This window comes from Scyliorhinus canicula, chromosome 8 (genome assembly GCF_902713615.1).
Source record: "Scyliorhinus canicula chromosome 8, sScyCan1.1, whole genome shotgun sequence".
Lineage (NCBI taxonomy): Eukaryota > Metazoa > Chordata > Chondrichthyes > Carcharhiniformes > Scyliorhinidae > Scyliorhinus > Scyliorhinus canicula.
Window position 1 is genome coordinate 2,596,157 of NC_052153.1, and position 13,289 is coordinate 2,609,445.

Here is a 13,289-nt window from a genome sequence, read left to right on the forward strand (position 1 = left end):
TACTGGCGCTGGAGGGTGTGCAGAGGAGATTCACTTGGTTAATCCCAGAAGGGGCTGGATTACGAGGAGAGGTTGAGTAGACTGGGATTGTACTCGTTGGAATTTAGAAGGATGAGGGGGGATCATATAGAAACATATAAAATTATGAAGGGAATAGATAGGATAGATGCGGGAGGGTTGTTTCCACTGGCGGGTGAAAGCAGAACTAGGGGACATAGCCTCAAAATAAGGGGAAGTAGATTTAGGACTGAGTTTAGGAGGAACTTCTTCACCCAAAGGGTTGTGAATCTATGGAATTCCTTGCCCAGTGAAACAGTTGAGGCTCCTTCATTAAATGTTTTTAAGAAAAATATAGATAGTTTTTTGAACAATAAAGGGATTAAGGGTTATGGTGTTCGGGCCGGAAAGTGGAGCTGAGTCCACAAAAGATCAGCCATGATCTCATTGAATGGCGGAGCAGGCTCGAGGGGCCAGATGGCCTACTCCTGCACCTAGTTCTTATGTTCTTATGAAGGGCCAAATGGCCTACTCTTAGTTTCTCCATGTCTAAGTCTATCTGTCTCAGACTTATAGAACAAAGAATAATACAGCACAGGTACAGGCCCTTTGGCCCTCCAAGCCTGCGCCGATAATGTGTCCTATCTAGACCAACCGCCTGTATCCTTCTATATCCCGTCTGTTCATGTGCCTATCCAGATAAGTCTTAAAGGCCGCTAACGTATTTGCTTCAGCACCTCACTTGGCAGTGCATTCCAGGCCACCACCACCCTTTGTGTAAAAAATTTCCCCCGCACATCTTCACTGAACCTTTCCCCCCTCACCTTGAACTTGTGCCCCCTTGTAATTGTCATTTCCACCCTGGGAAAAAGCCTCCAACTGTTCACCCTATCTATACCGCTATTAATTTTATAAACTTCTTTCAGGTCGCCCCTCAACCTCCATCTCTAGGGAGAACAATCCCAGTTTATTCAATCTCTCTTCATAGCTAATACCCTACATACCAGGCAAATAGAACATAGAACATACAGTGCAGAAGGAAGCCATTTGGCCCATCGAGTCTGCACCGACCCACTTAAGCCCTCACTTCCACCCTATCCCCGTAACCTAATAACCTAATTAGCCCTCCTAACCTTTTTGGACACTAAGGGCCATTTATCATGGCCAATCCACCTAAACTGCACGTCTTTGGACTGTGGGAGGAAACCGGAGCACCCGGAGGAAACCCACGCAGACACGGAGAGAACGTGCAGACTCCGCACAGACAGTGACCCAGCAGGGAATTGAATCTTGAACCCTGGTGCTGTGAAGCCACAGTGCTACCGTGCTGTACTCTCTCCAAAACCTCTATTATCCCTCTGGTAGTGCAGTGACCAGAATTGGACACAGTATTCCAGATGTGGTCTAACCAATGTTCTATATAACTGCAACATAATTTTCAAGCTTTTATACTCAATACTCTGTCCTATGAAGGCAAGCATGCCATATGCTTTCTTTACCACCATTTCCACCTGTGCTGCAACTTTTAAGGATCTGTGGACCTGCATGCTCAGATCTCTACGTCTCTATGCTCCTGCCATTTATTTTATAGCTCCCATCTGAATTGGATCTACCAAAATGCATCACCTCGCATTTGTCCGGGTTAAATTCCATCTGCCATTTCTCTGCCCAATTTAGCAGCCTATCTATATCCTGTTGTATTCTCTGACAATCTTCATCACTATCCGCAACTCCTGCAATCTTAGTATCATCCGCACACTTGCTAATGAGATCCGCTATGTTTTATTCCAAGTCATTTATATATATTACAAAGATATATAGTTATGAAATTTTACAGTAACATAGTCCAGTGTGAATGATGGGTAATCAAATTTTACTATTATGCGCTGACCTGATCAATGATAACTCTACTACTAAGTGAAGGAGGAGAGACAGAGAGAGAGAGAACTTTAAAAAGAGACATTTCATTTTCAAAACTTTAAAAAAAAAACACTACTTCATTAGCTTTTCTCAAGAGAAATTATGCGGGAGAGGTTCTAACTTTTACATTTTGCCATTAGTTTCCTTCAAGTCGCCAGGACTTTATTGAATTGTGGTGGAAACTCCATTTGCACATGTAAAATTGAGGGGAAATGTTTACCATTGCTCAATAACTGAATCCTTCGCCAGTGCAATGCTCATCTTATGTGGTAGTCTTTGCAGTGTGCTTTCGAGATGCAACAGACAGGGAAAGGGAAAATGACTCTGAAGTCAAATTTATATCAACTCATTGAAGTATTCAATTATTCGTCCCTTTGTCCTTCTTTATCAACTTTCAGCATTAAGGCACAGGCTAGCCTTGTTACAGAATGGAACGTTTTTTTACAATGCAACTAGCAGCAATATCAAGCACTCCTAATTCAGGTTTTACACAGACCTATATTGTTCCAATCACAGGCTAAACCTGAACTCAGACGTGCACACCTTACTGCACGAGTGTGCCATTTCTATTTCCCACACCATTTACCCTTATAGCTGTTCTGAGGCTAATTAGTTCCAAATTATGGGATGTTTCATACGGTGGATTCACATCCATAAGCAATTGAGCAGAGACTGCCCAAAATCACTTCCCTGAGGGAGCTTCATGGCCAAGAGAACAAAAAACCTTAATTTGGTGCTAATTGGCCTCAGAACAGCCGCAAGGATATATGGTGTGGGAAACAAAGGCGTGCTCATGAAGCATGGGTGCTTTCTGAGTATAGGTTAAAGACTGGAAGCTCTGTAGGTGGGCTATGCTGAATTTAAGCCTAGTCCTGGGTGTAAAAGATGTCTTAAAAATCTCATGAAACAGTTGTGTGAAATGCACACAACCCATGATTTTTTGAATTACTTTTTATGTGAACCAAGTATTCTCTTCCCCTGTACATACAGGGTTAGTTTCTGGATATTGTATTTAGTAATAATTTCAAAATACATTTACACTACCTGCTTCAAGGCATCATCCACATCCCTCAGGTAACTAACCAAGTTTTCTCTGTCTCTGCATGGGGGAGAGAAACAGATTACTCTAAATATGAATGAAAGGAAAAATCTTAACTTTTAAGTTATTTTGGAATAATAAATAGTTTATGACACAAATATCCTCATCTTGAAAAATGCCCCATTAAAGCCGGGAAACATAGAGCTTTGCGCATTAAGTGGATCAGTCATTACTTGCAATCATGTATCATTGTGGTCCATCATGAGGCTAAATTTGGTATGGCTTACATAGGATAAAATCTCAATATATTTACAAACCTGACATCTCCACAGTCACAAAATTACAGCCTGAATAATGTACATTTTCAAAAGCCTTCTATTTAATAAAGTGTCAGAAACTCTAAAACAATGTAGACTTGAATGTACATAGTGCCTCATAAAGGTAGCAGTGGTTATCACTGTTGCTTCACAGCGCCAGGGTCCCAGGTCCGATTCCCGGCTTGGTTCACTGTCTGTGTGGAGTCTGCACGTTCTCCCTGTGTCTGCGTGCGTTTCCTCCGGGTGCTCCGGTTTCCTCCCACAAGTCCCGAAAGATTCCTATTATGTACTCTCTTTACCCAGAGAGTAGTGGGGACATGGAATGCACTGCCTGTTGAAGTAGTTGAGTCGGAAACATTAGGGACTTTCAAGCGGCTATTGGATAGGTACATAGATTACGGTAGAATGCTGGGGTGTAGATTGATTTGTTCTTAATCTAGGACAAAAGTTCGGCACAACATTGTGGACCGAAGGGCCTGTTCTTTCATAGATAGAATTTACAGTGCAGAAGGAGGCCATTCGGCCCATCGAGTCTGCACCAGCTCTTGGAAAGAGCACCCTACCCAACCCCACACCTCCACCCTATCCCCGTAACCCAGTAACCCCACCCAACACTAAAGGCAATTTTGGACACTAAGGGCAATTTAGCATGGCCAATCCACCTAACCTGCACATCTTTGGACTGTGGGAGGAAACCGGAGCACCCGGAGGAAACCCACGCGGACACAGGGAGAACGTGCAAACTCCACACAGACAGTGAACCAAGCCGGGAATCGAACCTGGGACCCTGGTTCTATGCTGTATTTTCTATGTTCTATATGCTCTATGTAATTTGGACATTCCAAATTCTCCCTCTGTGTACCTGAACAGGCACCGGAATGTGGTGACTAGGGGCTTCATTGCAGTGTTAATTTAAGCCTACTTGTGACAACAGATTATTATTATTAAACAAAAGTTTGTTAAACATTAACTAGCATTATGTGCAGCAACTTTGGTCATATCAGCGAATGTGACAAGATTCCCTGAGCAGCAATGGGAAGAATGAGCAGCTTAATTGTTTGTACTTCAAGGCTGTTTTTACCATGTTGTATAACCATTCTGAGTTAAAGCACTGTTGACACAACATAAAGTGTGTCTATGTCAGCTGAAATGTGTTGTGCTAATAGAGATATTTTATTCTTTCAAGAGATTTAGGAACGTATTTCAATTAAAAGGTTGGATTACTATTAAAAAGGTTGGATTATTATTTTAATTGACAAAAGGCAATTCACGACTATTGAAAACTATAACGGAGGCCACAAGTACACAATGACACTTTTTGATTTACTTTTTGCTACGGATAGAAATGCAAATGAATAATAAATGTTCCTCTAAATACAGATACAACATCCAATGTTCAACTTCAATTTGACAAGAGAGCTGTATGACCCAAAACTGCCACCCTTAAAGTAACGGTGCGAATGAGACCACAAGATCAGACTAGGCAGTAATTAGGCTCGGTATATTCCTGGGAATGGGGGCTGACATCATTAGGAGGGGCGGGGGAGTACCTTTTATTATATATGTGGGACTGGGATGGCTATCCTGTTCGTTCAAGGCCCACAAAAATTAAACACTTGTGTTTGGAGCTTCTTTGATTCCAAGGAACTTATTGGATGAGCGCATTCAACCTAAATTGACGATCAGAGTTCTTTTTACACTATAGGATTCCCAATGATAAAATAGCGCCCACAACCTGAAACAAGCAGGACTTATTCAAAATGAAGCCAGTCACATCGCCCTCGCTGTTACCCCCAGCAATGCAACTGACCCCATTCAGAGGTCACTACCATCCCCATTGATGCCAAACAAAGGGAGGGAAAACCAACCTCACTGTATTTTAACAAATTATTACTGCTGGCGATGTGTATTAAAGCACCACTATTGCTAAATTATCATTTGATTCAATAAATAAGATTATCTTTAAAGTTTATATTTGTTTGTAAGTTTGCAGTTTCCGAAATCCCTTCAGAAGAGAGAATGATTGACCTTAGAATTCTCCAAGGTAGATTCTGCCATTCATTTTTGAACTTTTCCCTCAATTATTTTCTTCTAAAAAACCCTTCCGAGTGCCTGAATTGATCCAAGCTTGTTTCAAGTATCGCCCCCAAAGCCCCATGCTCACTTTGCTGCCTTGCAGAGGGCATGTTCTGCATCTTGGATGCTCTCCTCAAGTTGACGCTTGTCCTGCTCCAGCTGGGCGAGGTTTTTGTTGAGCTGACGCATTGATTGATCCTTTCTCCTTAGTTCCATGTTTGCTTCGGAGAGACTCTGAAACAGGCAAAATAACCTGGTTTCCGTAACTTCACTTTGTGCCACTGGCAAAAATATATAACCGCTAACTATTAACTAGAGCAGGAATCTACAGCTGCACAAATCTATATGCGGATATGGCAACTGCAATCTAGTTGTTAATTGTTCACATGGCAGAATTTATTTATAATTGGGGAGCCCATGGGATCATTGTTTTAATTTCACACATGGGAGAACATTGCTAGATAAAATGTAGGTCTTAAAAGCTGCTCAAAAGACAAGACAACATCCTCACGATATTAAGAAACTTAAATATCTTGAACATTCAAATGCTACATAATAGAACATACAGTGCAGAAGGAGGCCATTCGGCCCATCGAGTCTGCACCGACCCACTTAAGCCCTCACTTCCACCCTATCCCCACAACCCAATAACCCCATCTGACATTTTTTGGACACTAAGGGCAATTTAGCATGGCCAATCCACCTAACCTGCACGTCTTTGGACTGTGGGAGGAAACCGGAGCACCCGGAGGAAACCCACGCAGACACGGGAAGAACGTGCAGACTCCGCACAGACAGTGACCCAGTGGGGAATCGAACCTGGGACCATGGCGCTGTGAAGCCACAGTGCTAACCACTTGTGCTACCGTGCTGCCCACTAAATAATAACTAATAATAATAACTAAATAATAACCAAAACAATTTTAAAAACACACACACACATATATATACACACACACACATTCAGTCACATTTTAACCAAAATTAGGACGGAATGATGAACCACTGCATCCATGTCTTTGTGGACAGGGGCTTTATGACCGTACACATGCCCCTCGAACATACCTCTATTATTTGCCCAGAGATATTGCCATGATACCACCATCTCCCCTAACTACAATGAGCCCTCTAGCTGTTCCTTAATAAAATTAACAAAAATTCTGGTAACTTCAATTCGGGGGTTAATATTCAGATCACTGAAATTTGAATTATTTAAACTTGAGATCTGCCTGTTTACTAAAAATAAATAAATGCCAGTGCACAGTCTGCTTAGATCACCAAGAAACTGGATTGGCACATAATCATAAAAAGCAGAGAAAGATTGGATTTGAATAGTGCTTTCCATGACCACCTGTTTTCTCTAAGTGCTTCAACGACAATGAAGTATTTTTGAAGTGTAGCCACTCCTGTAATGTAGGAAATATAAACAGATTCATAGCCCAGGGAAAATAAATGTTGAAGCACAAAATTGATCTGTACATGCATTATATCACGGTGTGCTGTAATTTCACCACAATGTGAATTATTTGTACAACTAAGATCACAATGCGGTGCAAGACAGTGTGGCAATACGGTGCAAATATGGATTGATGGAACAGATCCTGGTTTTTATTACAGAGTTGATCAGGAGGGAAACAACATCCCATACATAACAGGATGGGTGCAATTATATATTAAAGAGTATGTTATTTTGGTACTAGATAGCACACCAAGGATGTGTGTCAATGTGGGCAGATATCAGAGTGTCCAGCTCACCATATCGCTTCAATTAAATAGTGGCCATTTTGTAAACCTTTAAAAAAAAAAGATTTCCCTTAGAGAACCATCACACAACAGGGGAATCAGAGTAATCTAGGGTTTGGTGCCTATATCTACTATGTGTCAAAATAGACAGTTTAAAAGTAAAAACACTGGGCTGAGGTACCAATGGGCTACCAATGCCCATGAAACCTGACCTCAAATTCAAGTAGAAGAGTGAAAAAAGGGGAAAACATGATGCAGAGGTTGGACGGCATGGGGAGTGGAAGTGTCCTTCTGTTTATTTCCTTTATTCCCATTTCTTTTATTTTGTTATTTTAGGTCCATGGTCCAGTAATCGGAATGCGCCTTTAAGCGCAACACTCAGTCCAGAACTTTACCATTTGGTGGTTTTACCTAAACAATGCTGTCCAAAAATGAGGAGGGTTGTCTCAATATTACTTGCAGAGATCATGAGCCAGCTTTAATGAAACTACATATTGAAACACTAAAACCTGATCAAATATTTGTGAGAAAATGCAAGAATTAATCAGGCGACAGAAAAGGAATTTCATAAAAAAATATTTTGTGGGAATTTTTACAAGCTTCCTTTTATTGTTACTAACTCTAATAGAAATTATATTTTTTTTGTTGGTGAGCATATAATGCGTCTACAACATTTTTACCTGCGAGGAATAGTTAGGCATCAGGTTTCCATCAGATTTATGTCACTTTTCAAATAAGTCCAACTATTCCAATTGGATTTTAGATTTTGTTAAATCTTCGTAGTTCCCATCAGTTCTGTTTGTTGCCCGAATTCTTCATTAAACTCAAATTATCAAATTTAATGCAACGCAGCTTTCCGAGAAACAGGATTTGATTTTAGCCTTTATCGCCCAGCATTGTGCATCACTGGAGCGATGAGCGGACAGAAAAGTTGGATGAGAATTACATGCCTGTTACAGAACCTACCTCATGTTCCTTGACTGAATATCAATGGCGGGGAAATTAAATAAGTTCTATTACCTGCATGTGATGGTCCATGTCGGAATTTACTTTGACCTCCTTCCAAGTGACAACTGACACCCAGGCCAAAAAAAGATAATATTTTACCCTATGCAGTGAATGATTTCCAGGTTGGAAAATTGGCAAGCTGCAAAAGCAGTGCACACTTTCAATGTGGAGACACATCTGGACTGGAGGCAACAGAACAGTTTCTTTATGTCACTTATGATTCCAGAAAGAATGCTGCAAACTATGTTCATCAAGATGGAAAAGGAAACCATTCAAGGGCATAGAAACATTAACTGCCAAGTCAGAAAAATGTGCAGTTAAACATCACAGGATGACATAAACTACAATTTAGCATGCTGTAATTCACTGTGAAATTGTTCAAAATGTTGCTTTGAATGTTTAAGACATTAGTAAAAGTCAGAGTTGTTAGCGTGCATCTTCCTTCAGCATTCTGATCAATCTACAGTCTTTCTGTATTAAATCTAATATTTCCAGCATCCACAGTATTTTGTGTTTCTATCACCAATGTCAATTTTGATTCAGAGACCACTTGACTAAGTTCCCCAGGGCAGATAAATAATCACAGGTATTCCACAAATTCCCTCATCATATCAGGAACGTCCTTTCAAGTTACAAATATTTCTGCGACACATTCTTCAACATCCTCCAAGGTATTCGGTATACTATAACAATTATGTAACAAGTTATTATCCACAAATATTTTCAGGATATATATTTGCTAAATATTTCAATATCCTCTTCAAATCCATTTCCACTTAAATCTTTATGCTTTCAACTTCATTCCAAATGTATTGGTGAGTCTAATGGTGTCTGGTAGGAAGCAGTGAAGAAAAAGGACTGTGAAATGGGTGCATTGTGATTCATTCGCGTATGCCTATGTGAGGGTTTAGACAGAACTGTTACGTGAGACAAGCTGATGAAGCTGTGTAACAAGCTGCTGCTGGGGTCACACAAAGGGCATGGTGGCTTCTCCGACAAAAGGTGAAGAGGCCTGGTAGAGCCAACCATTGCTCATATATGCTCTTCATTGATGTTGGAAACCAAGTTCTGAATTCTTTATTAATGACTCAACTGGGAACAACAGCAATGTGCAGTGTATCCATACGGCAAAAGAACAATTGTCAGAAATCCCATGGTCTAAGCTTCCTCACATATAATAGGAAATATATCAGCTGAGTGTTAAACTGTGTATATATGAAATGAAATGAAAATCGCTTGTTGTCACGAGTAGGCTTCAAATGAAGTTACTGTGAAACGCCCCTAGTTGCCACATTCCGGCGCCTGTTCGGGGGGGGGGGGGGCTGTTACGGGAATCGAACCGTGCTGCTGGCCTGCTTGGTCTGCTTTCAAAGCCAGCGATTTAGCCCTGTGCTAAACAGCCCCTGTTGACTATTGACTATTATCAGCAATCGATGCTGAGAGATACCAGGTAGTAATTTTAAAGCAGTTAAACTTTTCCTCAACTCAGGTACCTTCTAATAAAAATTTATATTTTTAATTTGTCTCTGTTCTTTCAAAGTTTGCCAGTGAAGTGAATAGCATAATTTTACTGTAGCTCCTGTAAATCAGAAGTCAACTCAACCGGTTTCAGAAGCATTGGGTGCGATCGTGCGGGATTCAGATTTGCTTATTTAAGTCAGCAGTGAGCCTCACTTGAACATGTCTGCGCTGGAGTTTCCCAAGGCGCCAGATCGAACGGCCATGCCTGGGAGACGTCGCCACGGCTTCGTTTAGCACTAGTTTCCACAAACATGGTCCAGGCGTGACAGAACTTGGGCTGTCCCCAGGTGATCAGAGGCCCCCAAGTTGTCGGGCTCCGGGCAGTGTGGTACCCTGGCACCCTCGATGCCACCTGGCACCTTGGCATTGCCAGCCTGGCACCCTGGGCACTCAAGAGTGCCCAGGAAACATTTTCTGGTTGACAGGGGCACTGCCAGGATGCTAGGCTGGTACTGCCAAGGTGCCCATGTGCCAGGTTGCATCGGGGCCAGGGATACCCTGCTCTTTATGAGGTGGGGAGAAGGCTCAAAAGGACTCCCAATCGGGAAATTGGCGTTTGGGGGGGGGGGGGGGGGTTTGCCTAGGCCGGGATGGGGGGTGGCATTTCAAAATCTTTTCCTTCACTAATTAAAATCAATCTCCATCTTATTAACGTGAAGGCAATTCTAGTAACTTCACAGTTCCCAAGTAGTTCCCGTGGGTACATGTGCCATAATGCAGGCGGTTGTTAATATCTAGCATCCCAATCAGGCTGTGAGGACTTGTCCTGAACCCCAGGGGTGGCAGCAGCCAACATTAGAGCATCCAAGAGCTGGGCCTCAGCACTGGAGACATCCCAACGACCAGAGATTGGGATTGGGGACTGGGGAGCGAACCAGCGCCCAGTACAGGTCACGTTTCCAGCGGGTGTCTGGGGTACAGGATCTGGGGTTTTGTGCCCAGCAGCCACTGCTGTGGCCGGGGGTGCATGTGCAGGGCGTGTTGGATGGCACCCTGAGAGACGACCAAACTGCCGGCTCAAAGTGGAGAGGAGCTCCAGGAAGATCACGCATATAGACGCTGACATTAAGTTTCTACAAAGATGCAAAAAAGCAGACAAGATCCCGAAAGGGCGACAGATCACAAAGCCACTCAAGGCGACCTACAACACAGACTACGCTGAGAGACTCTGCCGTCGCACCTCTCTCGCACTCCTCAACCACCTCGTACGCCAGCTCTACAGCAGACGGCGCAACCTGGAAACCAAGATAGAGGCCATATTCTCAACTTGCGCTTAGGACACAGCAGACCAGCTGCGTAACACCGCCGAACAGATGAGACAACGATACTACGCCACCTATATGCACACCAAGAACAGGAAGCTTGAGAAACTCGGCATCAGCACCAGCAGCAACCAAGCCTCCCCCGGTACCACAGTAGAAAACAATACAGGGAAATATATTGTCAACTTGGCGGACTACACCCTTCAACCAGACAAAATCGAAGTCCTCAGCAGAGGGCTCAATTTCTGCACCACCACCAAAATGGACCCCATCAGTCTCGCGGCAGACACGGAGGAATTCATCAGGCGACTGAGGCTCCTGGAATTCTTCCACAGACGGCAAGAGGCCGTCAGCGAACCCAAGGAGACAACCAATGAACCGGAACAGCAGACCGCGAGATTTGCGGTGCAGCAACCGAAAAGGAAAGAGTTGAATTGGACCCCTCCGGAAGGCCGCTGCCCTAGACTCGACATGTATGCTCAAGCCGTCAGGAGTCGTGTCAATGCCAGATTCATCAGTCGCATTCACAAGGCAGAACGTCACCCAAGCACAACGCAACGCCATCCACACTCTCAAGGCCAACCGCAACATCGTCATCAAACCAGCAGGCAAAGGAGCAGCCACCGTCATACTGAACAGAACGGACTACTGCAAAGAAGCATACCGACAACTCAATAGGAACACTACAGACAGTAACCCGCAGATCCAACCAAAGAACACATCCGCCAACTAAACAGACTGATCAAGACCTTGGATCCAAACCTTCAGAACACCCTACGTGCTCTCATCCCACGTAATCCCCGCATTGGCGATCTCTACTGCCTCCCGAAAATACACAAGGCCAACACACCAGGCCGTCCTATCGTTTCAGGCAATGGGACCCTGTGTGAGAACCTCTCTGGCCACATCGAGGGCATCTTGAAACCCATCGTACAAGGTACACCCAGCTTCTGTCGCGACATGACGGACTTCCTACAGAAACTCAGCACCCATGGACCAGTTGAACCAGGAGCATTCCTCGTCACAATGGATGTCTCGGCACTCTACACCAGCATCCCCCATGACGACGGCATTGCTGCAACAGCCTCAGTACTCAACACTGACAACTGCCAATCTCCAGACGCAATTCTGCAACTCATCCGCTTCATTCTAGATCACAACGTCTTCACCTTCGACAACAAATTCTTCATCCAGACACACGGAACAGCCATGGGGACCAGATTCGCACCTCAATATGCCAAGATCTTCATGCACAAGTTTGAACAAGACTTCCTCACTCCACAGGACCTTCAACCGACTTTATACACCAGATACATCGATGACATTTTTTTCCTTTGGACCCACAGCGAAGAATCACTGAAACGACTACACGATGAGATCAATAAATTCCATCCCACCATCAGACTCACCATTGGCTATTCTCCAAATTCTGTTGCATTCTTGGACACACTCATCTCCATCAAGGACGGCCACCTCGGCACTTCGCTTTACCGCAAGCCCACAGATAACCTCACGATGCTCCACTTCTCCAGCTTTTACCCAAAACACATTAAAGAAGCCATCCCCTATGGACAAGCCCTCCGTGTATACAGGATCTGCTCAGACGAGCAGGAGCGTAACAGACACCTCATCGATCGACAGTTCCAACGCGCCACAGCAAAAAACTGCACCGACCTCCTCAGAAGACAAACACGGGATACCACTGACAGAGTACCCTTCGTCGTCCAGTACTTTCCTGGGGTGGAGAAACTACGACATCTTCTTCGCAGCCTTCAACACATCATTGCCGAGCAAAAACTTATAGCTAAGTTCCGCACGCATGAGTGCGGCCTCAACCGGGATCTTGGATTCATGTCGCATTACATTCACCCCCCACCATCTGGCCTGGACTTGCAAAATCCTACCAACTGTCCTGGTTTGAGACAATTCACACCTCTTTAACCTGTGATTATCCCTCTCTCTGGATCTGTAATGATTTGATTACCCGCAAATGCTCGCATTCCAAAAATTGTCCGGCATCTCTGACTTTGTCTATATTAATGTTTCTGGAACATACGTCTCCATTCACCTGAGGAAGGAGCAGTGCTCCGAAAGCTCGTGTTTGAAACAAACCTGTTGGACTTTAACCTGGTGTTGTAAGACTTCTTACTGTGCTCACCCCAGTCCAACGCCGGCATCTCCACACCCTGAGAGATGGCAGAGGATGTGAGGGTGGGGGGGGGGGGGGGGGGGGGGGGGGGTCTTGGGGATCCGGGGTGGCAGCCACAGCAGTCTCACACCCTCCAATTCCTTACAGATACTACATAATGGATGATACCTTGGACCCCGCAGAAGATGCCCTCGCGGTGCTGCTGGCAGGCCAGGCAGCCAGACATTGGAGAAGGCGGCGGCAGCAGCATCGACAGA

At 44.0% G+C, this 13,289-nt stretch overlaps 1 protein-coding gene across 2 annotated transcripts in view; it reads right to left on the reverse strand.

Annotated features, from left to right (window-relative positions):
- Window positions 1-13,289, reverse strand: part of LOC119970052 (coiled-coil domain-containing protein 171-like) — a 282,328-nt gene that overhangs the window by 89,125 nt on the left and 179,914 nt on the right. For both annotated transcript variants that reach the window (XM_038804011.1, XM_038804010.1), the window contains exons 21-22: window positions 5,438-5,583; window positions 2,962-3,016 (exon numbers count right to left, since the gene is read on the reverse strand). In XM_038804011.1, coding sequence (XP_038659939.1) covers window positions 2,962-3,016; window positions 5,438-5,583 — 201 coding nt within the window. The remainder of the gene's footprint in view (window positions 1-2,961; window positions 3,017-5,437; window positions 5,584-13,289) is intronic.